The sequence below is a fragment of the Triticum aestivum genome, chromosome 2A, assembly GCF_018294505.1.
Source record: "Triticum aestivum cultivar Chinese Spring chromosome 2A, IWGSC CS RefSeq v2.1, whole genome shotgun sequence".
Lineage (NCBI taxonomy): Eukaryota > Viridiplantae > Streptophyta > Magnoliopsida > Poales > Poaceae > Triticum > Triticum aestivum.
Window position 1 is genome coordinate 565,891,156 of NC_057797.1, and position 25,467 is coordinate 565,916,622.

Below are 25,467 nucleotides of genomic sequence, written 5' to 3' on the forward strand. Positions count from 1 at the left end.
GATAATATAATAGTATGAAACAATCAAAAATTATAGATACGTTGAAGACGTATCAGTACGCGGAGAAGAGGAAGTAAGAAAAGTTGAAGATCGAGGAAAGGAAGCTAAGAAAAAAGAGGGTGATGTGGGATGTTATGCAAGCAAGTACAAAGCACGAGGAAGAGATGGAGGCACGTAGGCTTAAACTTGACGAAGACCGGTTAATGCAAAGCAAGATAGCGAGGAAGAAACTGTTGATATTGGAGTCCAATACCATGGATCTAATGTCAATATCATTTTGGGAGTTCACGCGAGCGGCGATCATGCGTCCTAGGATGACATGGAGCGTTGAGCATACCGGAGGGGCAAATTTGACAAATTTGACCTGTGGACGAAATCAAATTATAAAATGAACTGCCCGTGAAACTATTTCACACGGCTGACCTTTTTGTGTGACGCCCGACACGAAGGCGTCACACTACACTGTGCAACGCCTCACAGATAGGCGCTATACGCCTAGCCAGCGTTGCACCCCAGACTGCCTAAAAATTGCCAAGTCATTGTGCAGAGCCTAAGAGCTAGGCGTTGTACTGTATAGTGTGGCGCCTAGCTCTCAGGCGCTGCACTAGTGATTGCACTACAAAATAAAGCAACCACTAGTGGAACGCCTAGAAGCTAGGCGCTACACTGTATAGTGTGGCACCTATCTCTCAGGCGCTGCACACTGACTTAATAATTTTCGGATCACAAGGATGCGACGCTGCCCAGGTGTGTAGCGCATATCTGTGAGGCGTTGCACAGTGTAGTGTGACGTCTTTATGTCGGGCGTCACATAAAAAGGTCAGCAGCGTGAAATAGTTTCATGGGTAGTTTATTTTGTGATTTGATTTCGTCCATAGGTCAAATTTGTCAATTTTGCCAAACCGGAGGAGGTGACTATGAACATACCGGAGGAAAAGACGGTGCAAACAATGGAGGAGTCGTCGGCGACATGTGATTTGTACATGCTGGTTGAATGTGCATAATGTTTTGTATTTTATTCATGCAATTTTGTTTGAAAAATGTGTGCATGATGCTTTTGAAATGATATGAAACGTTTAATCCAAATGTGTGAACGAAAAGGAGAGAAAAAACATTTTGAAGGCCAAGACATTGTGACTCTGATTTTGTACATCGTCTCGCACACTCCCAAATTTGATAGAGCACGCTTCATATGTGTTTTAAAGAGTGCACATACGGCAACTCTGCTAGAGTTTTTGTAAGCTCCCTAGAAAGGGAGCAACACTCCTGCTCCTCAAATATACTAAGCTAGAAATCCTTGCAAAAGTCAAAAAACAACAACAATGAAGTGCCAGGCTAAAAAACTCTAAAATTTGAATGCACCAATGAAGAATTGTTTGGTTACACAATAGCGGGCTAATATAATATACTCCCTCCGACCCATATTAATTGTTGTTGATTTAGCACAAGCAATTATCTATATAAACCAAATCTACTATGGGCCAAAAGGCAGTCTTCACGCCGTGCTGGCTAAATCAGTCAATACCAAATCATGAACGGTATAGAAAACAAATGGGCGCACATCGCCATTTTATTCCAACATCTTAAAGCATATATTTCAGTACTACAACAGTAGATGATCAACATATCATGAACATTCTTTACATGCCTCAAAGGCTCAATCACAACTAAAGAGTAGCTTCTATTTCCAATCAAGCATGTCTAAGAGCCACAAGATCTCAGGCTCGGACCTTGCCGCATCACAAAAATCTAGTTCAATACCAAATACCTCTATAGAGTTTGTTCCTTTATACAGGAAAAGCAAGGACATCCAGGCCCGGATGTCTGATATGAAAGGGTGTCTGGGCGAAAACCTGAGATATTCATATGCCAACGCCCGTGCTGCATTGCTGTCAATGTAATCAAAACTCGACGTGTTGATTATGCAAGTCATCTTGTTGGTGTCCTTGCGGTGGGCAAGAACAGACACGGTGATGGCTGGCCCCATAGGGACTGTCAGCTTGGGTTTGACTTCCATCATCAAAATGCAGTCTGCGGCATTCAGATGTGCAACAAGTACATCTGGTATGCCGCCAGGTGTGTTCTGTAAACCTGCTCGAAGAATGCAGCCTGAAACTGCTTGAGAGAAGATTAGTGATCCCTCAAGCCACATGTCAATGTAAAACACCAGATCCTCAAAAGTGAGCTTAGGTACAGGAAGGTGCACTGTCTTCCGTGGCTTGGAGAACGTTAAATAGAGCTTTTGGAAGTTTGTGTCAGAAGGAGGCTGTTTGCAGATGGAAGGCCATTTCCGTGAGCAGATGCATTTCCAGAAGTAATCATCCTTTGCAATTTCGCACCATTGGCGGCATACAAGCATGCAAAAGACTAAGTCTTTACCATCCAGTAGAGGGAAAACAGCCTTCAGAACTTCACCAGGAAATCCATTTTCCATTCTCAATCACTGAACTGAAGGAAATGGAATGCCTCTACCCTCTAGGATCGAGGCTTCAGCTACAAACCAAAAAGTGAACCGGAAGTGCCTATTAATAAGAGATGGTTAAACAAATACTGATCAATTCATGCCCAGTCAAAAACTGAAGTAGCAAGACTACTGCTATCTTTTAATTCACTATAATCTGAATCTGCATGGATGATAAACGTAGAAGAGTATACCTAGACTAAGCAGAACATGGACCAATGGCTATTGCTAGAACATACTCCCTCCGTCCCACAATATAAGATCGTTTTGCAAGCTAAAACAGCTTGCAAAACGATCTTACATTATGGGACGGAAGGGGTAGTCCATAAAGAAAATAGCTTCCATCTTCCAGATCAGTAATAATTTGGAAATGTGATGTCTGTTGGAGTTGGGTGTGTGAACTACACAAGAATGATAGAAGAAATAAATGATCAATTTGATTAACAAGCTTTCAAATAATACCGGCAGTAATGGAAACTATATTTGTTTCTGAGTCACAAACAAATGATCCAACCGATTACCACGAGTAGTTGCTATGATCAAACTGATTTGACACAATACCACGATAAGCATTCACCATGGTGTCTAAATAGCTAGCCCCCACTAACTATTTCTCTCAACATGCAAGCATGCCACATCATCACACAACATGCATGAGAAAAGGTCCACCCCCACTACCATATGTCTTTTAACATGCAAGCATGCCACTTGATCGTGAAATATGCATGAAAAAAGACACATCTCAACATGCAAACGGACATGAGAATTTTCATTCTATTATGCTATTTATACATTTTACATTTATATAGTAATCAAACATAATAAATTATATGTATTTTTAGTTTTAGCCTTTTATATTATTGCTTCAAATATTCATGTTTCATACAATGAATCACACTGAAATGTGTTGCATAATATTCCCGCAACAACGTGCGGGGTATCATCTAGTTTACTCAAAAGCACAAACCGAACCATGACACCCCAACTCTTTGTTGATAATGCATCATGTACATGTTGTTGATCTCCAACGCATTCATTTACCGTTAACCACTCCAATCTTTCTTGAGTGAAAGCCAATGGAAAGTATTGTAACTAGTACTGTACGTACTATATATACTAGCTGTACAAGTTTATGCTAAACTGATATATGATCCCAAAACATGAAAAATGAAACCTACAATTGATTGCCCCCAACAACCAGGGAGGTAATGAAACACCTAGCGTTCGGAAGGAGAAAAGATACTACCAACTTCTCAAATATACAACAGAAAAATCGAACGTTCAACGGAATTTTACTTGTGCCTACTAGCCACGGGGTCAGCGGTTGTCCGGATTCGGGGGTGATGCTGTGAACAAAAAATAAGGGGGTGTAGAGAAAGGGAAGTAAAGGAACCCACCGTGGCTAGGAAGAACCGTCGGTAAGGCGGCCCGCCGGCGTAGATCTGCAGAGACCGGTGAGGATGAAGGGGCGGTCGTCGATCTTGTAGCGATGGACGACGGGGTGGCAACGTCGGAAGATGGACGCGCAGGGGAAGAGAGGTCGCCGTCGCCGGAGAGATTCGCCCATAGACAAACAAGGAAGGAGCAGGATCGGTGTCTGGGAATGGGAGAGGAATGGGGACCCGGAGGTGCTCGGTGTCGGTCGGAGAAACCTGGGGTATCCCGAAGCCAGGCTGTCACATGTGGGTTGGGCCGTATGCGCCGATGGGTCAGATTTGTGTATCTAACGCGCCCGCCGCCCACACGTATCTGAAGCCCAAAAATCGAGTCGAGTCCTCCATTTGGAAGTTGGCATTGTCTAAAAAAAATGAAGTTGGCAGGCGCGTCATAACCGGCACAAGAATGGCATTGTCATTCCTTGCTCTCGGCTGCACCCAACAAGGCCCCCTTATCCTAAAAAAATGCTATTACTCCTGATTTTCTCCTCTATTTTTCCTCTTCGACGAATTAAAAATATACTCCCTCTGTAAACTAATACTCACTCCGTTCCAAAATAAGTGTCTCAATCTTAGTACAACTTTGTACTAGAGTTAGTATAAAGTTGAGACACTTATTTTAGGACGGAGGGAGTATAAGAGCGTTTAGATCTAGTGATCTAAACGCTCTTATATTAGTTTATGGAGGGAGTATTATTGAAGATAAATAACAGATTTTAAACCTATATTATTGATAAAAAATGTCCAGAGATTCAAAAAATGTTCTTGAGTTTTAAAAGTTCATGAAATTTAAAAAATGTTCAGGAATTTATTAAAAATTGGGATATTTTAAAATGTCTGAATTTCAAAAAAAATGTTCACAAATTTAGAAATAAACACGAATTTTAAAATATTCATGGATTTATAAACAGGTAAAAGAAAGGAACCAAAATTAAAAAGTAAACAAACAAACGGAAAAAAAACCCTCCAAAAATCAGTAGAAGAGAAAAAAGCCCCGACAAACAAAAAAAAGGCTGCTGATGCGCTGGCTCAGATGCAAGAGATGGTGGAAGAAGAACAATTAGTTTCTAAGTAAACATGGAATAGTGAGTTGTGGGGCATACATCTTCACATTTGACGGTGCTTTGACATTAACAGTTGGAGCATCATAACAGTTCTTGTGATCATGGCAAAAGATCTCATGACTGATCATGATCCAGCGGCATGGGCTCAGTGCTATGATGCAAACGTATCAGTATTCAGTAAGCATGCCATCCACCTTGGCTGAACCATGAAGAATTGCCTCTTATATTACATATGGATGAGACAATAAATCAATGAGGGGCATTTTCCCCAAGAAGTGTTTACTTCCTTTACGGGCATAGCCTTTAGGATCGAACCATTATAAAATGTGAAGAAACTTACATGCATCATTCCCAAACCTGAATCAGGCTCTATGTAAATGAGCAATTGATGTCACTAATGAGCGAGTTCTGATCCAGCTAGACCACTATACACTCCGTTTTACAAAACCAATGCTGTCTCTTTAGACGCAGGTTAACTCCAGTCAATTTGTTGTATTTATGGGCCGTGTGGGGACAATAGCATATAAACTGGGCGTTCCAGCACGGGTTCATATTCACAATCTTTTTCATGCGAGTCTTCTGAAGTGCTTCCATGTTGATCCACCAGATGCGCCACCAGCATTAACGTTGATTTATCACGTTCAAATAATCCTGAGGCAAATGAAGTCTTGGGGCACGGTAGCAAGTGGTGTTCAGAAAATTTTGGTACAATAGGAAGAAAAGATCCAGGATTTTCAGCTCAAACACGAGCTGCTTGAGGAGGCGGGGAGTAATGTCGTATGCACAAAAATAGTTCCAGATGTACATATTTGCAATCAAACTCCAAAAGTGGAATAGGTTCCAATTGAGTTACCTGCTATCTTCTTCCAGTGGTTCTGAACATTTTTCATGCACTTTTGCTCATCCAAATGGCCTATATGAAATTCGCTGGACAATTTTCTTCTGCAGAAGTGTGAACCATCATGTCATGTATTAGAAAATAGCATGGTGTCCAAAACAGCCAGGAGGATCTAGATACATGGAGAGGTGAATGAGAAGTTGCAGTGCGAACTTGAGCGACATTCACAAAACAGACAAACATGGCCCACTCAACATCTGTTTTAAATTCAGCAAGAATTTATCACAGCACTATGCGATTAGCTAATGCTCCGTCCGTATAAGATCTTATTCCATCCAACATACTCACATATTGGATGTAATAAAATCTTATATTATGGGACGGAGGGGGTACTAATTATGCATAAATGTATAATCAACATTGCTTTTCAATAACTCAAAGAATCATGAACTATAAGTTTAAATGGAACTAAATGGTTAGGAGCATAATGCGGCATCCAAGGGAGGGAGATACCTCTGCCGATATTAGCAACATCATCTTGGATAATAAGAGGACTTTTGCCGCCACGTTCTAATGAGACAGACTATTGAAGAAGATAAATGCCCAATGGATGCATAATTCACAGACTTCTTGGCTCTTGCAACAGACCTTAACCATTTGCACCGGTAGCAGTCAGCCGGTCATTATATCTCTAAAGCTGATCCAGAGTTTATGTAAATGAGCAAATGCGGTCAATTAGTTATTTACCCTTCTACAGTCTCGGCTGTAGTTATGCCATAACTGTTAACTCACACGCAAATATCAACCGCACTCCAGCCCACACCTTTTTCCACTCCATGATTCTTCATCGTGTCTCTCAGTTTCTCTATCTCTTCCCATTTTTCAGCACTACCATATGAATTGGACATTAAAACATAGTACCCATCATTTCCTGGGTCAGAAGCAAAAGCCTTCTTTGCAACTCTTAACCCCATCTCGAAATTGTCATGCATTTTGCAGGCACTAAGCAAAGTTCCCCATACCCCACCATCAGGTTGTATTGGCATAGCCAAAATCATATCTTCTGCTTCTTGAAGATGCCCAGATTTCCCTAGGAGATCCACCATACATGCGTAATGCTTCAGGTTAGGTTCAAGGCGGTATTTCCCCATTCTGATGAACAGCTTCCTGCCCTCATCAACATACCCTGCATGGCAGCAAGCAGACAGAATGGCAAGAAAAGTGACACTGTTAGGCTTAATACTTCCTCTCTCCATCTCACTAAATAACTGCAGTGCTTGCTTCACATCACCATGCATCCCATAGCCTGCTATCATCACATTCCATGTAACAACATCCCGTACGAGCATAGAATCAAAAATTCCTCTTGCAATCCCCAGCTGCCCACATTTAGTATACATGTCAACAAGTGATGTACTAATAGATACATCAGATTCCAACCCCATATCTTTCACATAAGAATGTATCAGTTCACCATGTTCCAGTGCAGCCAAATTTGCACAAGCTGAAATGACAGTAATCAAGGTTGCAGAGTTTGGTTGGACACCTTCAGTGAGCATCTGATCATATAGTGACAAGGCATCATTTGAATGTCCTAGATGTGAATAGCTGGATAGGAGTGCATTCCAGGTGACAACATCCCTCCTCACTTTGGCCACACCAAATATTTTGTATGCAAGGTCAAATTTCCCACACCTTCCATACATGCCAATTAATGCATTGGCAACTGAAATTTCATCAAGCAAGCACTTGATCGAAAAGCAATGAGCTGATTGACCTAACCGCAGTTGTCCTAGCCGTGAACAAGAAGAGATTGTGGAAACCAAGCTGTTGATATCACATAAAAATTCATCATGATCTCTGCAATGCATTTCTCGGTACAACTCCAAGCATTTGACATCAAGTCCAGCTTTGCAGTATAATACAACCATCAAACTCCATGATTCTGCATCTCGTTGATGCAAAATTCCAAAAACTTTGCCTGCAGCATCTACCAACTCAAGTTTCCCGTACATTGAAATCAAAGCATTGGCAACCAAGAAACTGTCTCCAAAGTTTCTCTTAGTTATAGCTGCATGAAATGCCTTCCCCCTACGCACATTTCCACTGTTCCCTAACCCTGAAAGTACACAGCTAACAAGAACTTCATCTGGCTGCAGACCAGACACCACCATCTCCTGGAACAACTCCACGGCCTCCCTATCAAGTCCTCTCCTACAATAGGCTCCAATCAAGCTAGTCCAGGTAACCACATCTTTTTCTGGCAACTCCAGGAATAAAACACATGCATCCTCAGTCCTATCGCACTTTGAGTACATTGAGAAAAGTGCGGAAACCACCAACGCACAATCTCCAATCCCTTCCTTCACCGTGTACCCGTGCAAGCATCTCCCAGCAGACAGCTCACCTAGCAGTCCGCAAGCCTCCAACCCACTCTCCATTGTCCGTGAATTTGGCCTCGCGCCGCCATCACCCGCTAGCCTAACCATCTGCACCAAGTATCTCATTCCCTTCTCACCCTGGTCATTCCTAACGCACCCAGAGACCACCGCGGTCCACGTGATGACGTCCCTCTCACCCATTTCGTCGAACAGCTTCGTAGCGTCGTCAATGCGGCCGCACCTGGCATACATGTACACGAGCGACGACGAGACCGCGAGGGAACCATCGCCTACCAGAAGGCCGAGCTTGACGGAGTAGGCGTGCACGGAGGAGCCGACCGGGAGCGCCGCGAGCTCGGCGGCCGCGGAGGCGGCGATGGGCGCGGTGAACCGGGAGGGCCGCGCGCCAGAGGCGCACATGCGGCGGTGGGCGGAGAGCGCGGAGGCAAAGTCGGAGGCGCAATGGTGGGAGCGGAGGAGGGAGTTCCAGAGGAAGGTGTCCGGGCAGGGGGAGGCGGAGAAGGCGAGGGCGGCGAGGCCGGGGCGGCCGGAGGAGGAGTAGGCGGAGACGAGCTTGGCGGCGAAGTCGGGGCGGGAACAGAGGCCTGAGGTGGCAGCGAGAGCGTGCAGGCGGAGGAGCACGGGCAGCGGCGGAGGCGCCGAGGAGGACGAGGCTAGGAAGCGGTGGAGAAGGCCCAGACTCGTCGGGGTGAGAGGAGGGCGAGAAGGCGGCATCGGTTTGCCGTTTGCTTGTTCAAACACGTTGATCAGTTGAAGTATGGGCAGTCGCCTGAAAATTTGTTCAAACTCAATCGATTTGGCTGAACCGTTGGATTGAGCTCATCTGTTTCTTCAACCTCCACTCACCAGAGCTCTCTTCCTTAGGGCAAAGCAACAAGCCCACTTTGAGATCAGCTTGTAGAGAACATTGCACAGGCTGAAGGAAATTCTTCCTGAGATTGAAGGAAATTCTTCCTGAGATTATATCTCCGACCAAGTCCGCCTTTGTTCCTGAGAGGTTGATTACCGATAATGTGTTGTTGGCATATGAAATAAACCATCGGATGCATAAACGTAAGGGGGGACGAGATGATCTTGTTGCTCTTGTTGCGGTCAAACTTGATATGAATAAAGCCTATGACAGTGTTGAATGGGAATTTCTGAAATGCATGATGCGAAAGATGGGGTTCGTGGAGGTTTGGATCAACACCATTACGAAATGCATGAGGACAATAAAGTACAGAGTGAAAGTGAATAGAAATCTCTCACAGATCATTGTGCCGGAGAGAGGCCTTCGTCAAGGGGACCTCTATCCCCATATATGTTCATCATGTGCGTTGAGGGCTTCTCGGCGCTTTTGCAGCAACCGGAGGTTGAAGGCACAATTCAGGGAGTCCAAATCTGCAATGGGGCGCCAAAAATAAACCATCTGTTCTTCGCAGACGACTCGCTCATCGTGATGAAGGCAAATGCTCAAGGTGCAGCCAGGTTGCAAGCCATTTTGGCTTTGTATGAGGAACAATCAGGTCAAATGATAAATAAGAACAAGTCCTCGGCAACCTTCAGTAAAGGCACATCTACAACAGTTAAAAATGAGGTTCTGCAAGTTCTCACTATCCCACATGAGTCTCGCTGCAAACGGTATCTGGGGCTACCAGTTCATGTTGGTATCGTGCCGAGTAGGGAATTTATCAAACAATGTATTTGGCAGAGAATGCAAGGGTGGATTGAAAAGTTGTTGTCCAAACCGGGTAAAGAAACCTTGGTGAAATCTGTTGCCCAGGTGATCCCAACCTTTGCAATGTCATGCTTTGATCTGACCAAGAAGTTATGTGAGGAGATTTGATACATTAATTAACCGCTTTTGGTGGAGCCAGCAAGATAAAATGGACAAATGACATTGGATAGGATGGACAAGCTTACCAAATCAACAAAGGAAGGAGGTTTGGGCTTCCGAGACCAACACATTTTTAACCTCGCGATGTTAGCCCGACAAGGGTGGCGCCTCCTGCAGGAACCGGATACGCTTTGTGCGCAAGTGTTGAAGGCACGCTACTTTCCAGATTGTTCGGTGCTGGAGGCAGAGGCGAAAGGGGATATGTCCTATACATGGCGGAGCATACTGAAGGGGATCGAGCTGTTAAAAGAAGGTACTGTATGGAGGATTGGCTCGGGAGAAAATGTGAAAATATGGGAGGGCCCATGGATTCCGCGGGGGGACACGAGAAGGCCATGTACTCGTCATGGCAGCGTGCTAATTGGTAGAGCCAGCGACCTGATGAATCCTATAACTGAAACTTGGGATGAGGAGTTGGTCTCTCAGTTGTTCTGTGAGGAGGACGCAAAGGAGATTCTTGCTATCCCTGTGCGGCAAGGCATGGAGGATCAGGTGGCATGGCACTTTGATCCGAAAGGCATGTTCTCAATTAAATCAGCCTATCATTTGGGTGTCCATCTTCGAGAGGCGTGGAAGAATAGAGATGAGAGCTCATCGCTCCAGGCGCCATTTGTATCACATAAGTGGAATAAATTCTGAAGCCTGAACCTTCCTCCCAAGGTCTGTATGTTTCTGTGAAGATTAGCATATAATAGTCTGTCTTTACGGATGAATATAAAGAGGAAACATGTTGAGCTGGACACTAGGTGCCTAATTTGCCTGAGATTCGATGAGGACGATGGTCATCTATTTCTCAAATGCAAACAAGTGAAGCAAGTGTGGAGGACTTTGTTGATTGAGGATATCAGGCTTGCCCTTATAAAATGTACAGATCCTATGACCATGTTTGACTTTCTGTGGGCCCTAGACAGCGAGCGGCGTGATCTAATCTTGATCATGCTCTGGGAGTGGGGAATGTCTGGAATAAAGCCAATGTAGGAGAAACGATTCGACCATGTGAGGAGGTCTGCTTCATCATCAGAAGGCATGTTGTTGATTTTGCCGTGGATGAGAAGTGTGTAGAGGTACCTGAAACAACACCCACTACTACAACATGGCTCAGGCCAAGGGAAGGGGTTGTCAAAGCCCGGTCGGACCAAGGGTGGTTCATTGTTGCGTGTGCAGGGAAGCTCGATCATCTAGCATCACCACTCCAGGCTGAAGCCACTGCATGCATTAAGGCGATTGAAGCTGCGAGCGAGATGGGTGTGCACAAGGTAAATTTTGAATCAGACTCGCTTCAGCTGGTGAAGGCACTCAACACTAGCGACTACGACAAGTCCTCCATCGGCGTTCTGTTGAGAGAAGCTCGGAGCCTCTGCTTTGCATCCTTTGATGCATTTGAGTTCAGTTTTTGTAAGCGAAACTGTAATACTGTTGTTCACAATTTAGTTGCTTTTGGTTATAGGGCTGGCGTGCTTAGCACCTGGTGGAGGGAGCAAGCTCCCGAATTTGTTGTTGACTGTGTTGCCAGCAACATCGCTGTGCAGGGTTTAAGTACCGGAACATGTGTTCCCAGTTCAAAAAAAAAAAAAGCAACGAGCCCACATGTCTGGTCCACCCCGTCCGTTTGCGTTTGCGCTGACAAAAACATGACCCAACGTGTCGGCACAACATAGCCTATAACCATTGAAAAAGTTTATATCTACATGAATACTGAATTTGGAAAAACATATTGAAAAAAATAAAAAAAATCTAAAATTTCCGGGTATGAAACTTAGTCGACCATTCTACTCACATTTGAAGTTTTTTCATGTTTTGACACTCATGGCAATCTTAGTGAAGAAAATATAATTGGGACCATACCAATCAACAAACCATGTTTTTTAATATAGCTTCGATTTTGGCATTTTTATCCAGATTACCATGGATGTGATTTCTTCATGAAACTTCATACGTGAGTATACCGGTTGACTATGTATATTAAAAACAATCATATTTTTTCTAGTATATTTTTCGAATTTACTATTTATAAGAGGTGCGCAGGGAACCATGTTCATTAAATCCACGTCCATGAATCAAGTGACTTCTCTTTCCCTATATAAATTTAGATACATGTCATCTAATTTTCTCTGACTTTTCTATTCTCATGAATCAGAGGAGCCTAAACTCTAATTCCACCTAGCGCCCTGTCATTGCCTCTTCTCGCTCGATCCAGGGTCATCTCCACCATACCCACAACATCCATGTGTTGTCACCGCCTCTACCTCCACTTGAGTTCACCTCTGTCGTTGCAGCCATGTTGCCTCCGCTCGATGAGTTTGATAATGACGAATCCGACAATTAAACAACCGACTATAGCTTGGACAAACACTTTCGACAATTTGAATAATACCAAGGGAGGGGGGGAGGGAGGATTATTTTCGTGATAATATTTTGTATTAGTTTTATTTATGGCCGCACAGCGGAGATATCCCAAAAAAATTAACCATAGAAAAATAACACGAGTGATAGAAACAACAAATATTGTGAACTATACTGAAATTTGGTATCGACGTGCAGCATAGTTAAACGGAAAATAGTAACTGGTGAACGTTCACCAAGGGAGAAACTGCCAGTGAACGCCCTAGCTGCCACACGATCTTAATCTTACGGTGTAGTTTGGATGACCTTTTTACACCCAAAATTAAACAAATGACATGTCAGTTTTGCAAAAGAAAAAGGCCACCCAGGTTCTCCAAATGCACTAAAAACTGATTCGTAAATGCCATGTCCTGTGGCAAACGTTCGCCAGATATGCCCATCCTATTTAAAGGAGTAAACCTGCAGTTTATATAGACTTCATATCTTTCATCATAGTAAAAAAATTATATCATCATTTTTCACAAACGTTGTAGCCCTCATTCTCTTTTTTTATGGGACCTCGTGAGAGGGCGGAGAGTTCCCACGACTGCGTTAAAAGAAGAGTTGATCCAGTTAACGAGGGAAACCAGATCCAAAAACCATACTACACATCTTGGTTAATTAAGGAAAACAAAGAAAAAATCAAATACACCACAAAAGAAACAAGAACTAGAGGTAGATGAAGCGGTTTAAACATCATCCTGACACAAGAGCGCGAAGGCCCAAAACCACCAGACAGCATATGTCCAGCCAAAGCGACCACCATACTTGCAAGATATCTCAAACACCCCGAGACTCTCGACCCCCATGTATCGAAGCAACATGAACTAACATTTATCAGTGACCCCCTTTGGTTTACCGTTGATGGTCGCCAAAGCTCGGAAGCCCTCATTCTCACGTTGTAGGTCCAAGAGTTTATATAGGTATCAAAATTTCCCACCCGTGGTTTATGCGATAGCCTCAGAAATGCACCACATGAACTCTCACCAAAAGAACATAAACAGATATAACCAAGCGGACATCTTGGTAAGCTACCAACAACAAATTGCAATCAAAGAGCATAAACAGATATAACGAAAGCAGAAGAACGTAATGCCGTTTTTTACTTTAGCAAGTTTTTGACCAACCGCATCTGTCACAGGCTCGATGACACACTATCATAACCAAGTTCGCCACATAATGGCTTATTGCGAAAGCACTGTACAGAAGTCCCAGCCAGGATAGAACTCGCCTTTTCAATGAACGAGGCTCCATTCTCATGACATGAATGCCTCATCTCAAGTCATCTACAGCTTGGATGGGCGCTGGTACCATCCGTATAGCTCATCTTTGCAGTACCTGGTGACTTGCTTCACGCTCAAGTAGTTCTCGAGGCCCCTGAAAGCAAAACAGCAAAGACAGTTCAGAGGATACTTCCAGGGGCAGTGCAGTTTGCAAACCATAGCGCTCGTGAAGTAACTCACCATTCTCCTAGCTCCCGGCCAAAACCGCTCCGCTTGTTCCCTCCCCACGGAGCTTGAACCAGGGTCGGTTGCGAGCAGTTTATCCAAACAATGCCTGAGTGAATAACCTGCAGGTGTGGGATTGTACGTTTACCTATCAGCTCACTGAATATTTCGAATACTTCAATTGCATCACACGCTACAAATTTACGGGCGTGCTTGAATCTACCTTTGCAATGCGCTCACACCTCTGTAGATCATCAGAGATCACACCACCAGCCAAGCCATAGCTGAAAACAAAATGGTAGAGAAGTCAAGGGAACGATATAAGCACGGGCTTTTTTTTCAGGCTTGCGCAAATCAGGTAACTCACTGGGTATCATTTGCAAGCTCTACAGCTTCACTCTCTGTCTTGAATACTTTGACACAGATGACTGGTCCAAAGACTTCCTCTCTCCAAATTTGCATTGATGTGCTAACGTCTGTTATAATTGTAGGTTCAATAAAGAACCCTTTTCCGAGATGCTGCCATTTCACAAACGTAGCTTGGATGAATAACCGAGAGGCAAGAGCATGTAATGTAATGACCAATTCTTACCTTTGGTCGGTCACCACCATGCAAAATTGTAGCACCTTCACTTCTTGCTGTCGAGATGAACTTCTTAATCTTTTCATACTGAAATAAGAAAAAAAAATGGCTCTCTATTGTAAGGGAACTCTAAGGTGGTTGCCAAAGCATAACTGGATATACAAGCTGAATACTCCCTCCGTCCCAAAATAAGTGACTCAACTTTGTACTAAAGTTAATACAAAGTTGAGTCGCTTATTTTGGGACGGAGGGAGTAGTTTGCAAAAGAGAAAGTCAACAGTTAACAATTTATTGCATTGCAGGTCATCCCCGTTATCTCGAAGAGGGATTATCGGTTTTAAGTTCAATTTCACACCAAAGTGTGAACAGGTTTACCAAAATGTACATATTTGCGTCCCAGCTACAAAAGTGCAATACGCTCCATTTGAGTTACCTGCCCTTTACTGATGACTGAACCCAGCCTGCAACCTTCTTCCAGTGGGTCTGAGATTTTTATGTTCTTTGCCCATTCAACTAGTCTATCTAAAAATCGCTCTGCAATTTTCTCCTGTGAAAGAGTGGATCTTCATGTCATCTATTAGAAAATGGCGATTTTCCAAATAAAATAAAATCCAGGAGAGCATACATACATGGAGAAGTAGACGAGAAGTTGCACTGCAAACTTGACCACTATTGAAAAAACAACCAAACACGGCCCATTCAACAGCTGTTTCAAATTCAGCAAGACTTCAGCACACCAATCCACAAATTAGCTAAGACTACGTATCAATGGAATATGTAAAATTGGCAATTGTTCTTCCATAACCCAGAGATTATGGACTGAGTTAAAGTGGAAAAAATGGATTAGGAGCATAGTGCAACATCCATGAGAGGAAGATACCTTTGTCAATGTCAGCAACATCATCAAAGATAACAAGAGGACTTTTGCCACCAAGCTCTAATGAAACAGGCTGTTGAAGAAGATAATACACAACAGTATCAGAATAAAGGAAACATAGATGCCTAATTCACAGATTACTTGCATCGGCTCTTTAGCCGAAGCACAGAACATCACAAGTTATAGCAACTGAAATATATAGAGAACACACCTTAACCATTTGGGCAGCAGCGGTCATTATCGTCTTACCAGTTGCGGTACTTCCTGTAAAAGCAATCTACAGAAAGGATCGAAAGATAATTTTAGAAGCTTGAAGACTGAGGGTGATCATATAAGATTACAACTTGGTATATCCATGAGCATATGACAATTTATATTCAAAGAATAGGTCTGACCTTATCCACATGGGGATGTGAAGCTATTGGAGCACCAGCATCAGGGCCCAGACCAGTAATTATGTTCAGAACTCCTGAAGGCAGTCCTATCTCTTCACATATTGCGCCGAGCTCTAAGCAAGTTCTGTTTTTGAAAAAAAAATAGTCATGGATACAATAATAATTCGAAGGACTGGACTTAACTAAAAGGCATCGGGCCTTACAGAGAAGCCAGCTCAGATGGTTTTAACACAGCTGTACACCCAGCAGCCAGGGCAGGTGCAACCTTCCAAGTAGCCATCAACAGAGGATAGTTCCTTCATTTGCACAAGAGAAAGCAAAGTAATTAGAAGTTTAGAACTATTAACTTCAAAGACACCGAGTTATCAAATTCAGCAGGCAACCAATGCAAAATTATCTTAATTCAATTGTTAATTAATGACCTGTTGTTTCCATTAAAAAAGTAAAACAAATGACCAGTGGTTTAGCCTGTACTCGTATAAGATTTAATATTCAATACCATGGACGAAGAAAAGATCTGCCATGAACTATAAGACCTTGGAATCTCAAGGATAACAGCTTAAGAAGTTTTAAGAAGAAAAAATGACAAGTGAACCTATAAAAAAATGCTATGATATCCGCATATAGTGTGGATCAAAATCCAAGAGAAATGGTTGCAATATATACCAGGGAGTGATGAGTCCAACAACCCCGATGGGTTCTTTAAGAACATAGGTCTTGAATTCTTCCATGGGCAGAGAGATTGGCGCATGTTGTTTACCATCTAAGGCTTCAGCCAGACCAGCATAGAACTCAAAGCATGCAGCGACATCGTCCTAAGATAGGACGGAAAATCATCAAACAAAACATGGAGCGTCTTTAGGCACACTAAACATTATATAACGTGAATAATTGAAAATACCATGTCCGCAACTGCTTCATCCTTGGGCTTTCCAGAATCAACTGTCTCCAGCCATGCCAGATACGATATCTTTTCTTTAATCTGCACCAGCATCCAATATTTCAAGAAAATTACTGGCAGTAACAAACATACTAATTAACAGACAAACATCCATTATTCAAAGCAGTGACAATAGGAAACTCTCTTGTGCTAACAAAAATTCCAGCTCTCTGTCTTCCATTTCAATGCAGCAAGACAGCACAAATTTGGTAAACCTTACGCATGCTACATGTATATATGAAATTGATGCCAAATGCAAAGATCTATATGTAGAGTGCCTTCACCTTTGAAATTGGTGCAGTCCAACAGTTTCAAAATTGGTTTCATTATAACAGAAACACCATGTTCTGAATGAACAAACCTATCATCTTGCCAGCTTCCACTCCTTAGAGCTAAAGCTTTTGTATCGGAGTATGACACACTAACATGCCAAAATTAAGAACAATTTTCTGTTGCATATGATGCTGTGAGACTATCTCCTACCATACTTGCAACATATGTAAAAAAAACAGTCATGTAGTAGTTTGCAATAAAAAGAGTAACAAATCTGATAATTTTCAACAACTAGGCAAATGTCCAGCGTGATTGTGCAAAGTGTAGTAATGTATAGTGTGTGGAGTTTAAATCTCAGCAGGGTTTGCTGTTTCCCAAGAGAAGGAGGGTGCGATCCCTCAGTATCATGATTGGATGCTGAATTTGGATTCCTACATTGAAAACAAACTGAAGTTGGTACATTTAATTCATCATAATGGAACATCTTCGCAAACCACATGATACAGAGGATTAGTGGAGCCATCAACCAGGTTTGCACCCTCCACCTCTGAATTACGAACAATGGTATTGTACTTTCTTTTCGGAACTTTTTTTCTTTCCGGCGAACTTCTTTTCGGAACATACTTGTAAGTTGAAAGTTATTGCTAACCAACTGTACCAAACCTAATACTAAGACTTTTACGAAAGGATCAATCGACCCAAGGATCTGATGTTTTTTCTAGCTAGCGACCGTTTCTAGAAGTTAAAGAGCTCATATGACGCAATAAAGATGTACTCCGTACAATCCGACTAGATCAAAATTTTGTACTGTACAAGAGATGTGCAGCACTAGGGGCATCCTGTTCTTCAGCCCCCAAAACCAGCTTCACTCACACGGCGATGAGATAATGGTGCCTCGGCAACTCCGTGCATGCGTCTAACTTTTCTGTGAACATGTATACATCTAACTTCAGGCCTCAGATTCAGAGAAACACAAGAGATTGGCACCTTAGCGGCGATCGCGTTCAGATACTTGGCCCGCGTCGCCCCGGAAGCGCGCGCCCAGCGGCTCCCGCCGTCGAGCAGGAACGCGGACCGCGCCGCCGCGACGGCGAGCTCGACGTCCTCCGCGGTGGCTGCCGGGATGTCGCCTTCACCGATCACCAAACCACACAGCAAGCCAACAAGCTGAAGTCAGTACGGTACTGACACAACATAGTACTAGTAGCGCCACGATGTGGCGGAAGGGCGGAGGTGGGGACGGGACGGCGAAACGAACCGATGGTGTCCTCGGTGGCCGGGTTGATGACGGGGATGCGGCGGCCCAGGGTGGGCTCGCGCCACCCGCCGCCGATGAAGAGGCCGCGGCGCGGGATCGCTGGGGGCGCGGCCATGGCTACTCTGCTTCGGCGAGGCGGATGGCCGTGCTGGGCGGTGGTGCCGTAGTAGGAGGTGAGTAGGAGTGTGGGGGCGGAGCGAGGTCTAGTGCTGTGCTGCGGTGGCTCCTGCTGCTTTCGCCTTTAGGTGGGGGCGAGCGAGCACGTTTTCTCGTGATCCCGGCGATCTCAGCCGGCCCCGCAACCCGGAAGTGTTGGCCGCGTTGCTATCCTCCACGCCTCTCGCCACTGAATTAATCAATTAACTAGTGCCCGATCATCCGGGATGGGTCTCTTTTCCTCTCCGTGACCCACCGGGGCGTGACCAAGCTGTCGCGCTCGCGCGTCGTGTACTTGCGCGTGGCACGGAAGACACACACGTACGTACATATGCTTTGCTCCTGTTGGGTGGGCGTCCCACTCCGTCGGTGCCGTCGCTACCAGCGCCACCTAACATTCAGGATCAGTCGCCTTTTACAACGCGGCTGCCTGATCAGACATCAGAGGACAAACCACATGCGATCGTCGTTCCAGATCAGATCAAGCCACTGCTGCAAAAGATTCTCGTATTGATTTTGATGTTTAGGCCTTCTTTAATTTATAGGATAGGAATTTTATAGGAATAGGAAAATTATAGGAAGTGAGATGACATGCATGCCAATTTTTATAAAGAAAGAGATGTTATTTGGTGCATAGGATAGAATTTTTTTCATTGAGTCTAGACTAATGTTTTTTTCCTTCAAAACGTGAAGGATTGATTCCTATCCTACATAGAAATAGAAATCCATTCCTACAAAGCAAAGGGCTTCAAAGAAAATTTTTTTTTTTTGCAAATCCTATCCTATAAAATTACTACAAAAATCCTACAAACCAAAGGAGGCCTTAAAAGTATTTTGCGTACCCCGAAAAATTCGAGTTCAAGCGCGGGCATGCACGCACGGGAGCTGCTCGTCTTGTTGTTAGTTCAAAGTTCTAAATAAACTCGTTCACGTGCAGCAGGGTTTGAGATTTTGTTCTCTTCTCCGTGTCACGCAGCGCCAGATGTTCGATGCCATGGGAATGATCGAGTCCCACTTCCCCGGGGAGGGGAGGGTAACATGGCGAGAGGAGACCGATGCAAAGTGTGCGTTCAACGTCATCGGATCACTTTTTCCTGAGCAAATCGTGTGGGTAGATTACTTTTCTTCTTGATAGGAACGCCAGGTTCTTTTCAAGTTATTTATATTTAAGAAAAACTCAGCGACTGATTTTCATTTCAAATTGGTCGCTATTCTTAGGGATTCTTTGATTCACATAATTCTAAGAACACGAAAATGGAAAAGACGTTGGATTGAAATGTCATTCTCATCTCAGGGTGTATTGGGTTTGAAGAAAATCACCATGGATGCCACTTGTGTGTTGCCGCACCACTTTTCTACCATCTCAGTAGCTAAATGCGATGTGCAGTCGCTGCCGCTGCACAACCATCATCCCTCCGTGTCAAGTCGTCTACAATTTACAACTTCCCACAAGAGTAAACCACTGGATCTAACGAGAGGACCCTCACGAAGACCTTTTGGTGACCACCGCAGTTTGTAGAGAGTCCGCCGCCATAGACCAAAGTGGCGTAGATGGTGGAGCCGCTCCAAGGCCATGTCGGTGCCGCCATCATGTGGGAGTCTCACTGGAGCAGCACCCCGACATCCCAGACGTCTCCTATCACCGCGGATACGGCGACGATGGCCCCGTCCGGCACCAGCTCCGATGTGACGGGCAGATCAAGCAAACCGCAAAAATGGATCAAGATCCAACCACTCTACACGCAACTCCGACACTGCCTTCATAATCCCCAAGTGCAGGGAATCATCGTAGCAATTCCCAAAGGTGGAAGTGATAAGTATGTAGTGTCGAACCCACAAGGAGCTAAAGGTAAGATTAATATTCTCTCAAGCCCTATCTGCCACTGATACGACTCTACGTACACCAAACGTTTGCTTCCAACTAGAAACGAGAAATAAAACTACGTTGTGGGTATGAAGAGGTTAACTTGCATGGTATCGGAGAGATAAAATATAAAAGTAGGTGTTGTTATCATAAAGTTAGAATATATTACTAAATATTATAAATAGCGAGTGTGAAATAATGATGGATCGGTGTGCGGAATTGTCTTAGCAATTGTTAACAAGACCGGTAGTCGTCATTGCAATTTCATATAAGGGAGAGGCATAAACTAACATACTTCCTCTTCTTGGATCATATGCACTTATGATTGGAACTCTAGCAAGCATCCGTAACTACTAAAGATCATTAAGATAAAACCCAACCATAGGATTAAAGCATCAAGTCCTCTTTATCCCATACGCAACAACCCCCTTACTCGGATTTATGCTTCTGTCACTCAAGCAACCCATTATAAGAGAATCATGAACGTATTACAACAACCTATAGCGGGAATCCCTCACGCTTGCGCGACACGGAGGGCATAATAGGACATCACCAAAATAAAGCATACAACTCATATTAATCTAGATCATCAATCAACTCAAAGACAAAGGATATCTACTCAAAACATCATAGGATGGCAACACTGAAGGAAATATGCCCTAGAGGCCATAATAAAGTTATTATTTATTTCCTTATATCATGATAAATGTTTATTATTCATGCTAGAATGTATTAACCAGAAACATGATACATGTGTGAATACATAGACAAACAGAGTGTCACTAGTATGCCTCTACTTGACTAGCTCGTTGATCAAAGATGGTTATGTTTCCTAACCATAGACATGAGTTGTCATTTGATAAACGGGATCACATCATTAGGAGAATGATGTGATTGACTTGACCCATTCCTTTAGCTTAGCACTTGATCGTTTTAGTTTACTGTTATTGCTTTCTTCATGACTTATACATGTTCCTATGACTATGACATTATGCAACTCCCGATTACCGAAGGAACACTTTGTGTGCTACCAAACGTCACAACGTAACTGGGTGATTATAAATGTGCTCTCCAGGTGTCTCCGAAGGTACTTGTTGAGTTGGCATGTATCGAGATTAGGATTTGTCACTCAATTGTCGGAGAGGTATCTCTGGGCCCACTCGGTAATGCACATCACTATAAGCCTTGCAAGCATTGTAACTAATGAGTTAGTTGCGGGATGATTTATTATGGAATGAGTAAAGAGACTTGCCGGTAACGAGATTGAACTAGGTATTGAGATACCGACGATCGAATCTCGGGCAAGTAACATACCGATGACAAAGGGAACAACGTATGTTGTTATGCGGTTTAACCGATAAAGATCTTCGTAGAATATGTGGGAGCCAATATGAGCATCCAGGTTCCGCTATTGGTTATTGACCGGAGACGTGTCTCGGTCATGTCTACATAGTTCTCGAACCCGTAGGGTCCGCACGCTTAAAGTTCAGTGACGATCGATATTATGAGTTTTTGTGTTTTGATGTACCAAAGGTAGTTCGGAGTCCCAGATATGATCACGGACATGACGAGGAGTCTCGAAATGGTCGAGACATAAAGATCGATATATTGGACGACTATGTTCGGACACCGGAAAGGTTCCGGAAGGTTTCGGACATATACCGGAGTACCATGGGGTTACCGGAACCCCCCGGGGAGTTAATTGGGCCTCATGGGCCCTAGTGGGAGAAGAGGATGGGCGGCCAAGGGCAGCCGCGCGCCCCCTCCCCCTCTAGTCCGAATTGGACAAGGAGGGGGGGCGGCGCCCCCCTTTCCTTCTCTTCCTCTCCCCCTTCCTTCTCCCCTCCTACTCCAACCGGGATAGGACTCCACCCTTGGCGCGCCCTCCTCCTGGCCGGCCGCCTCCCCCCTAGCTCCTTTATATACGGGGGCAGGGGGGCACCCCATAGACACAGAAGTTGATCATTGAACCCTTAGCCGTGTGTGGTGCCCCCCTCCACCATAATCCACCTCGATCATATCGTAGCGGTGATTAGACGAAGCCCTGCGTCGGTAGCAACATCATCACTGTCATCACGCCGTCGTGTTGACGGAACTATCCCGTGAAGCTCTGTTGGATCAGAGTTCGTGGAACGTCATCGAGCTGAACATGTGCTGAACTCGGAGGTGCCGCGCGTTCGGTACTTGGATCGGTCGGATTGTGAAGACGTTCGACTACATCAACCGCGTTCTCATAATGCTTCCGCTTACGGTCTATGAGGGTACATGGACGATACTCTTCCCTCTCGTTGCTATGCATCACCATGATCTTGCGTGTGCGTAGGAAAATTTTGAAATTACTATGTTCCCCAACAGTGGCATCAAGGTGTCGTGCCGGTAACGATGGTTGATACGTCTCCGTCGTATCTATAATTTTTGATTGTTCAATGCCAATATTCTACAACTTTCATATACTTTTGACAACTTTTTATACTATTTTTGGGACTAACATATTGATCCAGTGCCCAGTGCTAGTTCCTGTTTGTTGCATGTTTTTTGTTTCGCAGTAAATCCATATCAAACGGAGTCCAAACGGGATAAAAACTGACGGAGATTTTTTTGGAATATATGTGATTTTTGGGAAGAAAAATCAACGCGAGACGATGCCCGAGGGGGGCACGAGGCAGGGGGCGCGCTCCAGGGGGGCAGGCGCGCCCTGGGCCCTCGTGGCCTCCCCGTAAGGCGATTGATGCCCTTCTTTCACCGCAAGAAAGCTAATATCCGGATAGAGATCGTGTTAAAATTTCAGCCCAATCAGAGTTACGGATCTCCGAAAATATAAGAAACAGTGAAAGGGCAGAATCTGAGAACGCGAAAACAGAGAGAGACAGAGAGAGAGATCCAATCTCGGAGGGTCTCTCGCCCCTCCCATGCCATGGTGGCCATGGACCATAAGGGAAACCCTTCTCCCATATAGGGAGAAGGTCAAGTAAGAAGAAGAAGGAGGGGGGCGCCGGAGTGCCACCGGGGGCCATCATCATCACCGCAATCTACACCAACACCTCCGCCATCTTCACCAACATCTCCATCACCTTCCCCCCTCTATCTACAACGGTCCACTCTCCCGCAACCTGCTGTACCCTCTACTTGAACATGGTGCTTTATGCTTCATATTATTATATAATGATGTGTTGCCATCCTATGATGTCTGAGTAGATTTTCATTGTCCTATCGGTGATTGGTGAATTACTATGATTGATTTAATTTGCTTGTGGTTATGTTGCTGTCCTTTCGTTCCCATCATATGAGCGCGCGCGTGGATCACACCATAGGGTTAGTTGTATGTTGATAGGACTATGTATTGGAGGGCAAGAGTGACAGAAGCTTCAACCTAGCATAGAAATTGATGCATACGGGATTGAAGGGGGACCAATATATCTTAATGCTATGGTTGGGTTTTACCTTAATGAACGTTAGTAGTTGCGGATGCTTGCTAATAGTTCCAATCATAAGTGCATAGAATTCCAAGTCAGGGATGACATGCTAGCAGTGGCCTCTCCCACATAAAACTTGTTGTCGGTCTAGTAAAGTAGTCAATTGCTTAGGGACAATTTCGCAACTCCTACCACCACTTTTCCACACTCGCTATACTAACTTTATTGCTTCTTTATCTAAACAGCCCCTACTTTTTATTTACGCGCTCTTTATTATCTTGCAAACCTATCCAAAAACACCTACAAAGTACTTCTAGTTTCATACTAGTTCTAGGTAAAGCGAACATTAAGCGTGCGTAGAGTTGTATCGGTGGTCGATAGAACTTGAGGGAATATTTGTTCTACCTTTAGCTCCTCGTTGGGTTCGACACTCTTACTTATCGAAAGAGGCTACAATTGATCCCCCGCACTTGTGGGTTATCAAGACCTTTTTCTGGAGCCGTTGCCGGGGAGTCATAGCGTGGGGTGAATATTCTCGTGTGTGCTTGTTTGCTTTATCACTAAGTAATTTTTATTTGTTGTTCTAAGTTGTTCTCTATCTTTAGTTATGGATATGGAACTGATATGTCTCCAACGTATCTATAATTTTTGATTGTTCCATGCTATTATATTATCAACCTTGGATGTTTTATATGCATTTATATGCTATTTTATATGATTTTTGGGACTAACCTATTAACCTAGAGCCCAGTGCCAGTTTCTGTTTTTTCCTTGTTTTAGAGTATCGCAGAAAAGGGAAATCAAACGGAGTCCAATTGACCTGAAACTTCACGGAACTTATTTTTGGACCAGAAGAAGCCCATGGAGTATCAGAGATGGACCAGAAGAGTCCCGGGCTACCAACAAGGGTGGGGGCGTGCCCACCCCCCTGGGCGCGCCCCCTGCCTCGTGGACAGCCCGGAGATCCATCGACGTACTTCTTCCTCCTATATATACCCATATACCCTAAAAACTTAGAGGAGGGGAATATATTGGGAGTTCCGCTGCCAAAAGCCTCCATAGCCACCGAAGACCAATCTAGACCCGTTCTGGCACCCTGCCGGAGGGGGAATCCCTCTTCGGTGGCCATATTCATCATCTCAGTGCTCTCCATGATGAGGAGGGAGTAGTTCTCCCTCGGGGCTGAGGGTATGTACCAGTAGCTATGTGTTTGATCTCTCTCTCTCTCTCGTGTTCTTGAGGTGGTACGATCTTGATGTATTGCGAGCTTTGCTATTATAGTTGGATCTTATGATGTTTCTCCCCCTCTACTCTCTTGTAATGGATTGAGTTTTCTCTTTGAAGTTATCTTATCGGATTGAGTCTTTAAGGATTTGAGAACACTTGATGTATGTATTGCGTGGGATACCCGTGGTGACAATGGGGTATTCTGTTGATCCACTTGATGTATGTTTTTGTGATCAACTTGCGGGTTCCGCCCATGAACCTATGTATAGGGGTTGGCGCATGTTTTTGTCTTGAATCTCCAGTAGAAACTTTGGGGCACTCTTTGAAGTACTTTTGTGTTGGTTGAATAGATGAATCTGAGATTGTGTGATGCATATCGTATAATCATACCCATGGATACTTGAGGTGACATTGGAGTATCTAGGTGACATTAGGGTTTTGGTTGATTTGTGTCTTAAGGTGTTATTCTAGTACAAACTCTATGATAGATTGAACGGAAAGAATAGCTTCGTGTTATTTTACTACGGACTCTTGAATAGATCGATCAGAAAGGATAACTTTGAGGTGGTTTCGT

At 44.1% G+C, this 25,467-nt stretch overlaps 3 protein-coding genes across 4 annotated transcripts; all 3 read right to left on the reverse strand.

Moving 5' to 3' along the window:
* Window positions 1-1,552: 1,552 nt before the first annotated feature.
* Window positions 1,553-4,114, reverse strand: LOC123189458 (F-box protein At5g39250). Of its 2 annotated transcripts, none has more exons than XM_044601877.1 (2): window positions 3,859-4,114; window positions 1,553-2,522 (listed from the first exon to the last, which is right to left on the reverse strand). In XM_044601877.1, the coding sequence occupies exon 2, from the start codon at window positions 2,432-2,434 to the stop codon at window positions 1,682-1,684; it is 753 nt and encodes a 250-aa protein (XP_044457812.1). In that variant the 5' UTR covers window positions 2,435-2,522; window positions 3,859-4,114; the 3' UTR covers window positions 1,553-1,681. The 2 variants fall into 2 exon arrangements, with proteins under 2 accessions (XP_044457812.1, XP_044457814.1); XM_044601879.1 differs by having other exon boundaries at window positions 1,553-2,493; window positions 3,859-4,108.
* Window positions 4,115-4,895: 781 nt separating this feature from the next.
* On the reverse strand, window positions 4,896-9,202 carry LOC123189459 (pentatricopeptide repeat-containing protein At4g39952, mitochondrial). The gene is made up of 2 exons (XM_044601880.1): window positions 6,313-9,202; window positions 4,896-5,903 (listed from the first exon to the last, which is right to left on the reverse strand). The coding sequence occupies exon 1, from the start codon at window positions 8,913-8,915 to the stop codon at window positions 6,588-6,590; it is 2,328 nt and encodes a 775-aa protein (XP_044457815.1). The 5' UTR covers window positions 8,916-9,202; the 3' UTR covers window positions 4,896-5,903; window positions 6,313-6,587.
* A 4,302-nt stretch (window positions 9,203-13,504) lies between these two features.
* On the reverse strand, window positions 13,505-18,551 carry LOC123189460 (betaine aldehyde dehydrogenase). The gene is made up of 15 exons (XM_044601881.1): window positions 18,234-18,551; window positions 17,963-18,105; window positions 16,664-16,744; window positions 16,429-16,577; window positions 15,966-16,058; window positions 15,763-15,886; window positions 15,579-15,644; window positions 15,371-15,440; window positions 15,120-15,196; window positions 14,924-15,037; window positions 14,500-14,577; window positions 14,275-14,426; window positions 14,131-14,191; window positions 13,923-14,029; window positions 13,505-13,836 (listed from the first exon to the last, which is right to left on the reverse strand). The coding sequence occupies exons 1-15, from the start codon at window positions 18,346-18,348 to the stop codon at window positions 13,746-13,748; spliced, it is 1,521 nt and encodes a 506-aa protein (XP_044457816.1). The 5' UTR covers window positions 18,349-18,551; the 3' UTR covers window positions 13,505-13,745.
* Between the last annotated feature and the right edge of the window lie 6,916 nt (window positions 18,552-25,467).